Source organism: Ylistrum balloti, unplaced genomic scaffold, assembly GCF_031769215.1.
Source record: "Ylistrum balloti isolate Yb309-2 unplaced genomic scaffold, AGI_CSIRO_Ybal_v1 Utg370376, whole genome shotgun sequence".
NCBI lineage: Eukaryota > Metazoa > Mollusca > Bivalvia > Pectinida > Pectinidae > Ylistrum > Ylistrum balloti.
Genome location: NW_026782263.1, coordinates 91,824 through 108,804, shown reverse-complemented (window position 1 = coordinate 108,804; position 16,981 = coordinate 91,824). Strand labels below are relative to the sequence as shown.

General features: G+C 33.8%; 1 protein-coding gene across 1 annotated transcript; it reads left to right on the top strand.

Moving 5' to 3' along the window:
* Positions 1 to 1,221: 1,221 nt before the first annotated feature.
* On the top strand, positions 1,222 to 16,695 carry LOC132554073 (uncharacterized). The gene is made up of 2 exons (XM_060218371.1): positions 1,222 to 1,407; positions 14,122 to 16,695. Exons 1-2 carry the CDS (start codon positions 1,353 to 1,355, stop codon positions 14,832 to 14,834), a joined length of 768 nt encoding a protein of 255 aa, XP_060074354.1. The 5' UTR covers positions 1,222 to 1,352; the 3' UTR covers positions 14,835 to 16,695.
* The last annotated feature ends 286 nt before the right edge of the window (positions 16,696 to 16,981 follow it).

Sequence of the window (16,981 nt, the reverse complement as noted above, 5' to 3'; positions counted from 1 at the left end):
AAATTTGCTTTGTTTTTCCGAGTCATAAATTCAACGATACAATGATCGTGTTTGTGTCAGTGCTTTACAATACTTTGTAACAATACATTTCTAAAATGGTAATATACATTTTGTGATATTTCTACCAGAAATATTAGTCTACCTGCAATTAGGAACATCGATATAGTTAAACAATCACAATAACTGACGTGCTTTTAGCAAAAAAATCATCTTATTCTTACTGCTGATATGACGTCAAATTCTGAGGCCATGACCTAATTATAAGGTCGAAGCTGGTCGATACATTTTGATATTTTCCACCTGTGGTCAAAACGTTTGTGATGGGTTAGTGTAACTTTGCTATGCTGTCCAGGTAAGACACTTAAGTAAAGCAATATTTTTTAAATAGTTTGAGACCGTTCCACCAGTCAAACAGGAATGCACTCATCAAATTAGATTACCTGCTGAGAAGAAAACAAAACCCCGGGCCATCTATCGATCATCGATAACTAGACATTTGAAATTGGAAATATATTTTATAGAGGTCATCGTATTTATACAGTTTCATTCTTGTTTTACCAACATCTGTTTCGCATCACAGACCACTAAACGCCAGCTGTCATATACACAGCTATAATTTTGTTATAAAAAGGAATGGAAAATGTTAGGGATGAGGAAAAGCCTGTAGACGTGTGTAGTCCAAATATCTATTTGCAACAGACTTCTAGAATATACCCAGTATTTGTGTCTTGTGTTTCATATATCTTCGTTACATGTAGCAAACGAATGGTCATTTCGAAAGCGATAATGAAAGTGTACTGTACAATGAAAACCAATAACTAGATTCAAACAACTATAAAGAGTAAACATTAAATGTTTAGTAGCACCTAACCAATCGGGCACAAAATCAATAGGAAAAAGCACTCGCCGTTCAACGTGTGCGTCAAACGAATCCAAATTATCAAAAATGAGTTTTAATATCACAAAGAGAAATGACATTTAGTTGTTTAAGTAGATACAAAGCAACATAATCATAATTATTACTCAGTTGAGAGCACAATGAAAATGACGAAATCTTTACCCAATAACTGAATCAGTAGTCGACATCAGTAATTCTCTGTTAGTCTCCGCCCCTTTACTATGAATGCGGCTGATGGCACCACAAGTTATATATAGATTTCAGCGCCTGGATTTTCCCATTCACTTCCCAGATCTCTGTGGTGCTAGCACCAGGCTTAGATGAACGTCAATACACACTGCTCGCTACTACAACAAGGGGTCTGTTGATTTCCAACTGTATACAACAGCAAACCGTACTGTGGTGCTGAATTGTCGGATAGCGTGTAAAATTCACTTGTAATTGCGAAAGAAATATGGGGAATCATTCTAGCCGGAAAAACAATGGACTCAAATATCACGGGAAAAAAGGTAAGCTGATTTCAAACTTACAACCAACTGTATTTTATTGGTGTATCTTGGTAATGATATAAGTGCTGTGTAACTAGGTCAGGGTATGAGAATGTTCCACATGGGTTTGGTATCTTTCTACAAATACATATGGTGCCTTTATATACAGGTACATAGCTTTATTAAACATGGACTTGTTCCCGCTTTTAGGGAGGATTTGGTCAATTCTACCTTAAAACACATGTTCTCAAGTACCGGGAAATCATGTTTCTTTATGAATCACAAAATGGGCAACATTTATGGATATTTAAGCATATTGACGGTAAATAAGTTTTTTTTAAAATACAGCATTTTATATTAAAAAAAAGAGAATGCGTCACAAATTCATCTATATTCATATGTTAGTCTGCAATTAATTGCTTTCTAAATTTGATCTACATAGATAATTTCGAGACCAGAATACGTACTTCATATTTAATTGTCAAGTTTAGGTAGATTTGGTATACCAGTGGTGTCTGTGTTGTCTTTTCTTGTGTACTATTAATGATATGGCTAGATTACCAGGCATAGAGATGAGTTTCAAAACGCAGTTACTCTTTTGCAACATCAGTGTTACGTTTCGATATTATATATTAAAGGAAACCCTTCCTATCATATCGTTATATCATTCTCATGCAATGAATATTCATAAGGGAATTAATTAATAAACTACTATTATCCATTCGATACCCTATGATAGCTTTTTCTGGTATCTATTTCAATTAGTCAATATTAGAAAAAAGCATAATGTACTTTTTATAGAATCGAAATTGTTATGGAAACAGAATAAATGAAATAACTTTACTGTTTCAACATAAATGTCTGAAATTAATAATAGAAATATGCACACGTCGCATAAATTCTCTCGTTCGAACCTGTCCTATATTTACCTAAACGTAGATGTATATTCTGTATCAAAGATGATGTTATCGATGAAAAGTATCTTATATCTCTACAGGATGACTCATGACTCAGTCAAAAGGTATTAAAAGCGAATGTTGTAATACATATTTGCATCTGCATGATGCCATCCATGGGTTCCACTAGATAAAACACCACATGTCGGGAAGGTCTGCCTAGTAACGGGTTTGCACCAGTTCAACGTTACCTGAACTCCTTATGTTTATAATGTATGTAATTGATTCTGAAACTCTAGTGGTATTGCTATAGATCTCTATAGAATTCTGGTATACATGTTCCTCCCTGTATTTATCTAGATTCTATTCACTGGCTACTGTTATAGCTATTTGATGGTAACCTCTCCTGATAATGTAAACGTTCACTGGTTCTTCATTGTACTGTTGATTTTGACAATTTTAAACGTAAATAATTCCGTTGCTGTGACCTACAACCAAAGAAATAAGACAAATGGCATATTTATTGTTTTCTTAAGTTTATATAAATCTCTGACGATTGCATTTGACCTGAAACAAATTATTAATAAACATGATTTCAAGAACAAACATGTATTAATTGTTACAGGAACCGATACATATGCCCCAAGCTATTCCCGCACCTTAGATAAAGTTAAATAAGTTGTGCCCAATAGCAACACATTACACATTCAAACTTGATTGAAGCGAAATTGAACAAGTTTGAAATTTTGACTAATTACGGACACTTTTGAAATTTTGACTAATTAGGGGTCGTAAGTACGGAAGATTTTCAACGAGATTCGTATCAGTCATTCCAAATGATATGATAATACTGGGTTGTACATATTGATGTTTATGCCATTAGTATGAATCTTAATATATAGTGACATAAGCTACAGATTTGTCCGAATACAATTAGTTGACGTATATATACATTTATAATACATAAGATATTTTGGATTTTAATTTGAGAAACAAATTATATAATTAGACCTATAATGACGACTAAGACACTAGAAAATGTAAATGTGTTAGTCTGTGTGTCAATATACCCGGGGTGAAAGACAAAGTTGTATTAGCCATGCAAAAACAGATAAATAAATATATAAGTAGCAGTTTTTATCGTTGGAAGTAAGCAAAATGATGAACTAACGACCTACATCTCCGTAAATAGCAGAGCTGCAGACGAACATATACAGTACATCAAAACGCTCTTAATGTTACTACTAATGTTGTATAGCACGTATGTCTGCAACGCTGTTAAAACCAGCAGTATCAGTGTTATCATCAAATGTCATGTATACAATATGGATTAGCACAGATCAAGGATATTTCACATTTCTAATACATAATACATAGTGGTTGCAATGTGTTGTGTATACCTAGCGTCGTAGTACTGACACTATATAAAAATCGATAATTACCATTCGATTGATTTCATAAATAATTCCTTTTTACAAAAGTACAAAGGTTTTCACTGATACTTATAAGTCATTATGTTATATATATATAACGGTATGACGCAGTTGTTGTTCTAATATTAACATGAACCATAATAATCACCAACTCATTACATACATATAGCAACAGATGTCCAAATGCAGGACAATAATACCTAACATTATCGTATGATCAACAGATAAATTATTGTATATTATGATACGCATTTGTGTCTCCAAATAAAAGTGACGTATACACGAACATCCAAATTCTAGTAAAATAAAACGATTTTTTACCAACTAACGATATGAAAAGCATCCTCTATATACCACATTCGGTGATAGATGAATTCACCTTTTATGTAGCACTGGCGAGTAGGCAGGTCCCTTGACGAATTGGAAGAAGCCACTTCTACACGAGGACGAGTGAAAACATGAATCTACATAACAGCATTTACAATTTTTTTGTCAGGGGAAATCGCCTACTGGCCCGCGTGTCAGCTAGGACCAACACTTTCCAGAGGTCACCTGGGTATTTAGAAGTTAATAGAGCTGACGCAAACATGGCCAATTACCAAATGTTGGAAAATCGATAAATAGGGTAGTGTGAAAGTCCTTTGGGTTAGCCGTGATGAGGGTTTTAATACGACCGAATGATGGTGTTACCAATACTGGGTTGTACATATTAAACTGCGTGGTAGCGAATAGATTGAGACACGGGACATATCGAAATCACTTATCAATTTTCAGGTGCTTTTATAACCTAATACATTAAAAGATAGGAAGTGGCATTGAATCGTCTATTTAATATATACAGCGCTGTAGAAGTACATCCCAGACTTTATTGTGTATGATAACGCCTAGTGTCACGTTCGTGTGTCTGGCTATGAGATCAGTAATGATATCACTTCTTACAGCAGTAATCAGTGACATCTGGAGCCACCTTGCTTGCTGCCAACGCTATACAGCCAACGTTGACAGATGTATTCGTTGATACCAGACAATGATAGGCTTAGTGTAGAGTAACGATCTAATTCGGAAGGAATGGTTATCGACCTGGGTCTGTTAATACAGGTAGACTATCATATAATGCCATCCTTATCGGTTTTCTATGGTTATGCATCATACTCTGTACACAGGTTGTCTCTACCAGTCCTTTTTTACTTTCTTTTTCCTCGGTTTCCATGTTGACAATTTGCCTAGGAATTATTTTACATAATCATCACATATTGTTAAATCCTTTGAAATAGGTCCTTTATACCTCCTTCTAATCGTCGGTCTTCACTAGGTAATGAAAAGTCGGTATAATGGTACTTTAAACTTACCTATATTTGAAAACCTCCTTCCACAATAATTCATGCCTTTAGATAACCTTAAGTGATTGGATATTGGAATAAATTATCAGCACCGTGTTATCGGTATTAAGTTATAAATTATACAATATAAACCTTTATAATCATGGATTAGCCGTTCTATCTGTAGTGACGTCACAGTTTCATGGCATTAACTCCGCTTCAGCTATATTAAATCCTATTTTTACTGATCGCTGATCATGAACTTTTTATAACTTGTCTTATAACAAAATGTGAAATTCTATATATTGTATATATAAACTGGAATAAATTTTTCAACGTTACAACAAATAAAAACTGAACGAAGAATAACAATGCATAATAAAAAAATAACACTTGTTTATATCAAACAATAGGATACTGTGTTATATTTTTTCACAATTTGGGTCTTAGTATTTTGTTGCTCTGTCAAAGAAAAAATGTTAAGCCCTGTCAATAAGGACAGTTTGCCTGTTCTATGCGTGTGAATGATGGTGATGTTTAAATATTTATTGACTAGTAGGAGAATTTCCCAGTTCTCATTGTTCAGAAACTTCGCATTAACAAAAGACTGAACACTACATTCAATGTTCTGTGCCAATATACAACCGACATTGAATTCAAACAATGCTGTTTATAGTCGTACAATATAAATATACATAAAGAGTAAGTTTAATATATAATGCAGAAAGCATACCAAAGTATTATACAATCTCGCATGCATATCCTATTTGACAGAATTTCATTTCAATGCATGCATACGAACGAATATAGAAAAATTTAAAGGGAAACAGTTACAACTTGCATAGTAATTAAAATCATTGGTAAAACAATCCAATTTCATGATCAATATTTTTGTTATACACGTTCTCATAATGATACATTCGAAAACCTTTTCCATTCAGGATGTTTTCACACAGCCTTATATGTGAACAAAATGGTGTGTTGCGTTTTCTGATAGCTTGTAAAACTAGGTTCGATGCAAGATTACAAATGAAAGACCGTTGGCCATCATCCCAGACAACGTCGTCATCAGACATGTTAGTTATAAGAGGACGTAACATCCCATACAATTAATCATTAGCAATATCGACAAACCATGCGAAAAGATCATTTAAAAATACTATATTGTAAATAAGAAATTAAGTCAACAAGACATATAACTTTATTGTACATTAGTATCTCATAATTACATATGTAATTCAATTAACATTATCCAGATCAACACCTATATTCTAAATTACTTTTGAAATTTATCCAGAATAGCAGTAATATTATGACACTTACATAAACAAATAATTGTTAGGACCAGGGTCGATAATTTTGTTTAATGTATTACCATATTTATAAGTATAACATAATAATTCAGTATAAAAACATTGAAGGCATCATCCTTACTACCGTATTCTGTATTTACATAAAGTTAGCACAGTTCTGCTACACTTACCAACATTTCACAATTAATTAACCATCTGAAGATCCATGCTGGCAAATCATGTCCATGACAGTCAGAAACCTAGCCCCACTACGATACCCTTGCTAACCTCGCATGTTCTAAACTGTGTAGAAAATACTGGGCCTCGTTCCAGGCTACTACTAATTAGCGTTTTGTAGTTTACATATGGTATGGCCATTCAATGCACCTCGTTGGCTTATTAACCAGAATTAGTTCAAAACGCAGGTTTCTTTTCCTTCCACCTAGACATATACCATGTTGTTTACATGAGATGTACCAACATGCTTCAACTATCCTAAGCATGCATGGTAATCATACATCAGCAAAATTGTTTGCCTCATCTGGGTCCGTTCAAACTTCATTTTTTACAGAAGACAAATCTGTTATAAGTTCTCAGCACTTCATATCTTATATACAACGGAGTGCGTTGGGGTCCAGATCTTACAAAAATACTTGGTTTCGTTTGTTTTGTTCTTTCTTAGTTTCAAAACAATGACACTTTGATGATTTATGGTAAAACTACTTTGGGAATTAACCCACGTTTTATTTTGTTTATGCTAAAGAAAACGCACTTTCCTGGAACTTGAACTAACGTCTAACGATATAAACAAACCAAAATGCCCGTGTTCCTATTATTATAATTTATATATATATTAGTCGTTGTCAAAATAACGGAATTTGTTTTACGATTCTTCATTAGAACGTCAACGTAAAGACCACAGTGAAATACCTCGCCTAGTATGTGTATAAATGACTTGTGACTTACAAACACCTTAGCTGGACCTCCTCCAAATCAAGCATGTTATAACCCAAATCAGGCTTAATTAACATCAGACCGTAAAGCACGGAACAATATACGTTAAGATATCCTATTGATAAAGAATGATAACACCACACAGTGGGTGGTGGATTTCACTGGTTGCTCTTCATTGCTCTACTGAACTTTTCAAACGTTACATGTACTTCAAACGATTATCGGTCAATATCCCGATGTATTTTACTAGGTACAAAGGGTGGCTTACATAGGATTTAAAGGATACAAGTGTTGCACCACTGCGTGTAATCTTATTTCGTCCTGATCCTCCGGCCTATTGTTTGTCTGTTCAAATATATTCAAGAGATGCCTTGCGTGGCATCCTGGGCGATAATTGTCTCTCCTAATCAACCCCCGTTTATTATTCTACCATGAAGGCCTAGTAAACAAACAAGAAAACAACTTAGACGCAGACTATTGTAAAGAAACAATATATATATAAGATTCGTTTTATCAATATCAAAGATGGGTAGAATTTCACGACTATTTTGTGTAATTCGTAAACAAAATATATCGAAATATTGTGTGATTAAGTCATATTAAATATACACTGTTTGCAGTTGTACATACAGACATTTTGTAGTATGCTATGGGAGCAATTGGCGATATTACTCCCACGCAAAGTCTGGCATGATTGCACGTACTACTTAATTATTTTTTCGACTTACTGCCCCTTTCACAACTGTAGGGATGTGATGTTATGACGAAACTTACTGTTGGCTATTAAGAAGTAAGATCTATTCGTTACTACAAAATAACGATTTTTCTTCTCATCGTTGCCAATTTACGTGCATCCATTAATATGAAAAGGTAAACAAGCCACTTGATAGCGCTTGCTTATTACTAAGCGTACATTGTTGAGGTTATTAGGGTTAATAAAAACTGAACTACCAAACAATATTCAATTTCAAACAAAACATAGTGCGAAAATAAAAAAAAACATCAATTAGGAACAGGAAAGATATGATAGATTAAAGTTATTATATGAACCACAATCTATGTTTTTATTATTTGAAGTTTTACAATCTCTTAATAACAAAGACCATATGGCGATGGAGTCAAGGATTCCAAAACTCTTCATTCACCGGCAAGATATTAATGGCTACTAACGGCCGGTAAACATTGTAAACAGGAAACCACATTATTCTTCAAATTTATCGTACACCTGTCAACAAAATCACATATATCTTACATAATTAAAATTGCTTCAAATAATCATATGAATTTTTAGATTTTTAAAGAACAAAACGGCAAAATCTAGCTGTGCTCTTTTAACTGAAATTGATAATAAAAAGATAACATGGCCACTAAACATACAACATGTTTCAAGATGGGGATAGATACGTGATAAAATTACCATACTTGCTAGATAATATACATCTGGACCGTATAAACATCCGTATCCGCTTCCGGTTGAATAGACTTGTCGCTATGTAACGTATGCTATTATTTGGTTGTTGCAATTGTTATGTAACACTCTACTCCATCCTGTGCATGTTTATATAGACTTATTATTAGCTCGCTTCTATACACAAGTCAGAGTATTTATATCATTAAAGAATTTGGTTTATTAAATGGAGATTTGATGAATCATAGCTTTGTTTTCGATGAGTCAACAACAATAATTTGGTAATGTTAAAAATCGATTTTGGTTGGTCATTGTTTAACCACACAAATCCATTTTAAGGGAACGGTCAGCGTTGATAATGACCGCCATTCAAATTATCATCCATCTGTAAAACCTTATGTTTTCACCCGTTAATGACCTTTGCTTCTTTTTTGTGGCGGTATGCCTTCTGCGTGGGTTTCGTATCTCACAGAATTGACGTAGTAGAAAAACAAATTTAACAACCTACTCGCGAGCTCCCATATCGAACTTGATCAAACAGTAACCTCGCCTCTATGTGTCTTCATGTAGGCGTATCATTAAGTACTGCCTGGAAGATTGTGTAATAAGTGTTACTATTTCAAATAATTCATAGCGAATCTCGTCAAACCTTTTATTACACATAGCTGATGGCGTGATCTAAGCAATTACGTTTAATTCTATAACACATGATGACAAGTAAATGAAATCTGATATACCAAACGGTATATTTGTTTTGCCTTTCGGTGATATCTAGCCTAGTTCTACTGACCTCGTAGCCACTACCGAAATATTTCGTGCAAGTGAGATGGCAAGAATATTCCCAGCTACGGCAAACAGCTGCTTACAACCATCCTGAATCCTTGAGGTAGTTGGAATAGCAAACATAGTAAAATAATGTAACTATAAGCACTTCATGTTACATGTTTCAAAACTGACAAAACTCATGTTTTGAACGCCAAACTAATATCTTTAACCATAAAACATGTACGCTTGAGAGCAATATTTCATGGTTTTATTTCGGCTATCCGACATTAATGGAATAACATCGCAAATAACTATATATTCAGTTCCTTTAGTAATGTCAGTAATAAAATTCTGTGGAATTATAGTATTTCCCCTCACATGCAAATGGTTTCTAAAAACAATTTTTGCCTTCATTACTTTTTTATGTTTTACAGATTTCATTTTTATCTCTATTTCAACCCTAATTTGTATTTTCGGTTATATTTGCAAGTTCTATTGTGTAACGTGTGATCTGTGAACATATTGCCTAATAATCACATGTTACATAATAGATATATTAGGTTATTTATATTTTCAAATTTATTTGAAATTTTCTGCGCTGAAGAATGTTATCTTGACTACTGATATTCCTTACAATTGCACTTTCCTTAAAATGATCATCTAGGTTCATAAAAAACAGCAATTATAATGAGTTTTCAAGGTGAACTTCAAACTAATTAAGAAATTTCTAAATATAACTGATGCTTTTTCATAATTTTTTAACACCTATATTTTACTTGACGATTTGAAAATTCAGCTTGCCATCATGATATTCTTGTCTTGCATGTCCAATTAGCGGAGTCCATCGATTCACTCTCCACTAAACCTAGTAAATGAGGGGAAAGGTCAAGTTTATCCGATGTATTCAGTCCTGGTAGAAGATGAACCAGCTCGATAGGAAATAGATTAATCAGCTACAAATAACAGCTCACCGATAGGATCTACTCGATCATTCAGCACTACTGGTAAACATGTCTACCAGAGATATCAGTTTGGATAGCGGAAATGTTTAGGAAGAGTTCACCGAAAGTTAAACAAAAGTTAGAAATTTGTTTATTAATGTTGTCCTGACGTTGACGTGAGGCTGTGGATTATAGTTTCGTACGCTGTAGGTAGGCATATGTTGCAGAATTCGAAACATCTGTACTTTAGTTGATGTATAACAACGTCATTTCCTCCTGATGTCGTACTAATTGAATCTATTGTTGCGTCATTCCAAACCGTGGTGAGATCATTCCAGCACTATGTAAAATGAAACAAATAGCTGGCTAGTATTAACGTGCGACTCTGGATACTGTTGATAATATCAAAGGCCACAGGGATCCGCAAATAAAATGTAATCCTATAGTATCGCCCGCATGACATTTCCTTCAGATTCGGATCCCGATATCTAATCAGGCGCAATGATACGTCTGTTTTGTGACGTAAACATCGGTCTGCTGTATTCTGTAAAGCCTTATTCCAGATAACACTAGTTTTCAACAATCGTGTTTTAAAATGTTAATGTATTCGACATTTTTTATCTTAATAAGCTCCATTTTTCATAACTACATATCAAACGTTATCGTAAATATATTTATTTGTTATTTAAAGACTCAAAACAGCACATTTGTTAATCAAATGACACGAAATGTTTTCTTTTTTTATGATAACCAAGTATCATAGTTCAATTGATCCTATCATGAATTATTCAAAACGTGATATAGTTTCAATTTTAAAACAATAATCGCTTTTAATTTCCAATACCTAATTGTTAAAACGTTAAAGTTGTATGCAATATGTATTATTCCCAAAGATAAATTAACGAAGATAGACATTGATCTCCATCACTATTTTGCCAGGATATCTAGCTTAGAATGAAATATCGATACCACCTGTCGAATTGATGGTTAATGTTAACTACAGTCACTAATTACCGGGATATCTAGCTTAGAATGCAATATCGATATCACCTCTCTCATTGATCGTCAATGTTTGCAAGTATGTTTTTAATTATTTAGATTTGTATACAAATAAAAAAAAAGTTGGACAAGAACGCTCGATCAATCCACATATGAAAATAGTTTGGAGTTCACGGTTGATAACACGCAGCGTATATATCATCTTGTATCTATAGCTGAAAGGTTGATGCAGCAAGTGCTACGCTTCAAGGTCGCAAAAAGTGTTTTGTATGAATATATACAGCTGTGTTGCCAAACAACTTTAGAGAATATGTGGTACCATACTGACTTTGTATATCAAGCTGTATACTGTCAATGATGGTTTTATATCTACAGCCATCATTCCTGATTGGGGTCATACTTTACCAACCGTTTTTGTTGGTGTTTTTTCGGGGTTTCCTGGAACAAAAATTCCATTGCTCTGTCACAGCGCTTGGTTTTTCTGTAGACACAGGTTGACGATTGGAACCGAAACAAAATTTATGCTTTCTGCAATGGATACTATGATGCCACTCATATTGAGAAATATCCTGTTATGTATGTACATCCTGGTTCACTGGCTAAATTATTAAAATCTGTTTACTTCCCCAGTTGAGGGAGTTGCCCTTTGGCTGTTGTGTACGGAGCTGGTTTCAAGTATCCTGTACTTGTTTACTGTGCCCTACGTGGTAGCCTGATTCGATAGATAGACAATCATGAAAAGTCAATGATGAAAGAGTTGCTTTGTTTACATGGCCCACAAGGTACCAGTCTACTTCTGACGTGTATGGTCTGTTACAGATCTTACTCAAATCAATTATTCAATTTGAGATACACATTTTGTTGTAATTTTCACAATGCTTTGCATTAGAATGTTAAATTAATACAACATATTGTCCATTCAGATGGAAAACTAATCACATGTATTTCACAGGTTTGTCTGGAATAATCCAATCATATTATGATATCGATTTCTTGATAATATGAAATTGGAATGATCAATCAATGGTTCATTGTTGATGAAGAAACTCTTTGGTATATGCTTGTTTTCTATACAGCCGCACCTATATGTTGAAGTGATTCTCCCTATAGAGTTCTGCGTCGATAAAAACATTTTGATCGCGGGTTAATAATTTTCAGAGTACATTTAATTATGATGATTTAAAGCATAACACACGTGTACTAAGTACTCCAGACTACCGCCTAGTAAATCTTCTCTTTATGATTCATCACAAATTAAAAACTGAAATAAACTGACATTGTAGTGATTGGCCGCCATCTGCGATAACGCAGTGAATCGGGGGGATATTTACTACATCGCGATAGCACACGAAATACACTTGGTTCTATGCCAAATTCAGAGTTTAGGTTCATAAACTTTCCTGTTTACTGAAGTATTTGTATATCTATCACCATGGAAATGGGTTTTTTGATATGAATACATTAATACCTATTTACATACATCATGTAGATATATTTAGTTAAATACATTTGTCTTAATTATTTCATCGTGTACTGGATACAGACAGAATTCCAAACGCTAATACAAAATATGTTATTTTGATATGTTTGGGACATTTAATGTTGTTTTGTTTAATCACTACCACTTTACCGTCAACTTATAAAGGAACCAAAAGAATTGGTGATTTTTATTGTCTCCTCTCAGCTTTCTTATAAATGGGCACATTAGTATGGTAAATATATATCTTGGGAAGTAGTAAAGAGAAGTTTCGGTAGTTTTCAATCAAACAGTTCTTCTACAATCCTTGTTTCTTTTCCATTTTATTCGGCTATATATACACAAGAAGTGACGTTTATCAGAGAACAATCAAACACTCTATTGACGATGAGCTTACACAACATGAGTGAGAGCTAAACTTTCTATAAATGTTAATTTTTTTTTAAATAGGTATGCCGATAAACACTTTTTGTGATATTTTATTGTTTTTCTCCAGAATATTCTCTACCACAACTAATAGACATTCGGTTGTTTTCTTCTTTATATATATCATATCTTGAATGTATATCGCAATATTCAAACTTAATCATTATTGCACGTTTCGGGTGACGCATTTTAACATACAAAACGGATTTTGAAAACAAAATGGAAACGCTCTAAATGTAACCACGCAAAATTGTTTGCCGAACATTCACATCTGTTTTTGTAAATACAGATAAACATGTACATTCTCTTCCACACGTTATAACTAGGGACCTTAGCATATCATGGCACCACTATTCCTCCTTAACTGTGCTAGTTATCTCCTGTCAATTTCTCATTAATCTGTCATGTTGTTCAATATCAGCTGTTAAAAGAACGTTTAACCTTATGCAACAAATATAAATAGTCTGACTAAATTAAAAGTTTGTTTCTCCGCTAAAACAGAGTTTTTTCGTTGGCACATGTACTGCGATAGACTCCTGTAACGTGTAATAAGTGTCTGATGTTAACTTTTAACACCAACTTTCACGTACCATAGTGCACATAACAACAATGTTCTACACCTCTCACAAATTAGGAATTAGCACTTACTCATTCAAATTATACTATAAACATCATAGCTGACACGAAGTATTTACATGTGGGATATTTATCATATTCTTCGTATTAGGAATATTTATCCTGTTTTTCACTTATTCACATATTTTATAATGATATTCAACAAGGATTCTACGAATTCAAATACAAATTTATATTGTATACTTTCAGCATTGGACAACACTGATGATTTGAACGAGCCTCCAATGGACTCTTACGACAAACTTGTGGCGTGGTTGGTAGAAATGGCAGAGAATGACAACTCTGGAATCGACAAGGCATCCTTTGTCAACCAAATACAGAACGTTTGTACGAAGCGAAAAAGAAAGCTTCGAAACCAAGCCTCCTGGCAGACTTCATGCGACTCATACACTAGCACGGAAACTCCGGCCGTTAGTAAATCGTCTCGTTCATGTGAAGACATTATAGATCCCAATTCGAGGCTGCGTGTGCCTGTGTCGAGCAGACAGACGACATTTAGTGAGGACGAGGAAGACAATGAATTAAGAAAACTATCAAGTGAAAGTTTATATAACGATGCAGACAGAGAACATGATTTTGACATTGTAGATCCAAAGGAAATTTTACTTAAGAAACGGAAGAATTTTCTAACTTCCGGCAGAGCTGCACATGTGTTAAGTTCAAGTGTTGGTAACCTGTTAGATAGTCATGGTGTGCTTGTTAATGATATTAGAAGAAAAAGTTCCAGTATGGTGATCATGCAGGCAAGGGGACAGCACTCTGTAGATATTTTGGATCGACCAGAGTTACCACAGGTTACCGTGCAAAGTAGCAGCGAGGAGAAAATACTGGACGACGAGTTGTTGGATGGCAATATTGCAGATATTATGTTTGCTGTGGAAGCACTCTGGCCTAAAAAGTGATAAATTCAACAACCACCAAAGGTTGACAGTTTTCTAAACCATCTCCCAATGGTTTTAAATTTGTGGAAGACCTTCCTTTCAATGAACGACCAAAGTTTATCTTGCCAAGTCAGACATTGGATGAACGTTGTAGTGTATTCAAATGACCTCCACTTGGTTATTTTCCATTATACGCACTGGTTGTATTTTTGGAACTGATGCACGTGCCTACAATGAACACAAGCAAGGTGACATCATTATATGGCGTCACACTATGAATACGGTTTTGTTCTCTCCGCCATAACTGCCTTTGTTTGCTAGCACATGCCATACCGTTCTTTGATACGATGGCGCTTGAACGTAAAGCAAGGAGATGACATCGTTCTAATGATTATTGACAGTGAATAGGAACCGTTTGTTGTAATGTGGGCAGATAATTTGATGAAGTCATATTCTTTTTTGTGAAACTACGATCTTCTGTTGGAATGATATTTAAAAATCTTTTGATATATTTGGTATACCAGATTATTCTATGCCACGTACTTTCTATGAAATCCTTAAAATGAATATCTAAAACCAACTAGTTTGAGAATTTGAAATCTCTTGATTCTGTCATATTTGCTATCAGTGGATAATGTGTATGATGTCATACTTTATTTAAAATCAATGATATATGTATTTCGTAACATTCCAATTGTTCACAAAAACTTTCCTGACAGTTTTGTCGTTTTGCTCTGACATCAATTTGTCACAATTGACCACTCTGTATAAAGCCCATTTTTGTATCATGAATCGTTTTACCTCATTAACTTCATGTTCGAACAGTGGCAATAATTCAACTATTATATATATATATTTGCATTTTCTTTTTTGTCTGTGGAGACAGCCATATGTCCATTTTGTTATATAGCTGCTTACACTGGCGAGCAATAGATATATCATGGTAATACTTTACCTGGAAATCTTGTTATCATATTAATTTGTAAAGGTTTTGAAAGTATTGCAGAAAACATGCAATTGTCAAATCAATGATGCTGACTTTCAAAATATGAAAACGAGTAGTACTTCAAATAATAATCAGTATCTACAAATATGACGCATTTCAATTTTAATCAAGTAATGGAGCCGTAATTGTTGTAACTTTGATTGTATATTCATGTAAATTCATATCTAAATGTGTTGACAGGTTGAATGGTGGGAGCAAGGGATTTATGTCCACCGTTGTATATATGTATATTTATATTTGTACCCAAATTACAGCAGTGTATTATGAACATCTGGCTTTAATGATTAACATCTGTCTTTCATGATACATATTTTGTTTATTTATCTGTTTATTCATATTTGTTCTTTATTTCTTTTTGATGTATGGTAATGTAATAAAGCATATTTCTTTTTATACAACCTCGGGGATCATAAAATTTTTTTTTCTAATATATTTAGAAATGTAATAATATCTCATCTTAAGTTATTTGGATTTGAATGGAAAAAAATCTTTTATAAAACAAATCTGTGTTTAATTAAGACGTGGATGAATCGGTATAAACATGTAATATGCTCGCTATTAAATTTGTCACAGATAATCTCAAAGCGACGGAATATTCAATACAGTTTTGAGAATAAAATTTGTTCTTTGCTGTTTAAAAAGATGATCCCTGTTTCGGCTGATTTGTTTGGTTAATTTGTTTGTTTATTGTTCTCAATTGACCGCCGTGTATACTTGGTACCTTTGTTGTGCAGATATGGCTGCTGTGTGATATCGAAATGTATCTTATCAACTATGTAACTATGTGTTTGGAGTCGATGTGTTTCCGTACATGTGCGACATCGAAAAGCAATCTTGATTGCTATTTTTAAAAACACAATAAAATATATATACAGATATGTTGTTTAATCGTCAATATGAAGTGTGATAAAGTGTCAGCTTATTAAATATAATCAAATAGGAATTTACTGTGTCGTCACTTAACTTTCCTGTTACCAATGAAATATCACTAACCACATCGATGTAATATTATCATACACATGTAATATGGCCAGTCAGTGCTGTTGTTGGATAAAGATTTCAATTATGAAATCATACTGTAAAAAGGAAGTATAGAGTGAAGTACAAAGGTTTTGTCTTTTCTAGATTTTGCACCATTCCATCAAACTGAATGTTGCAAAGA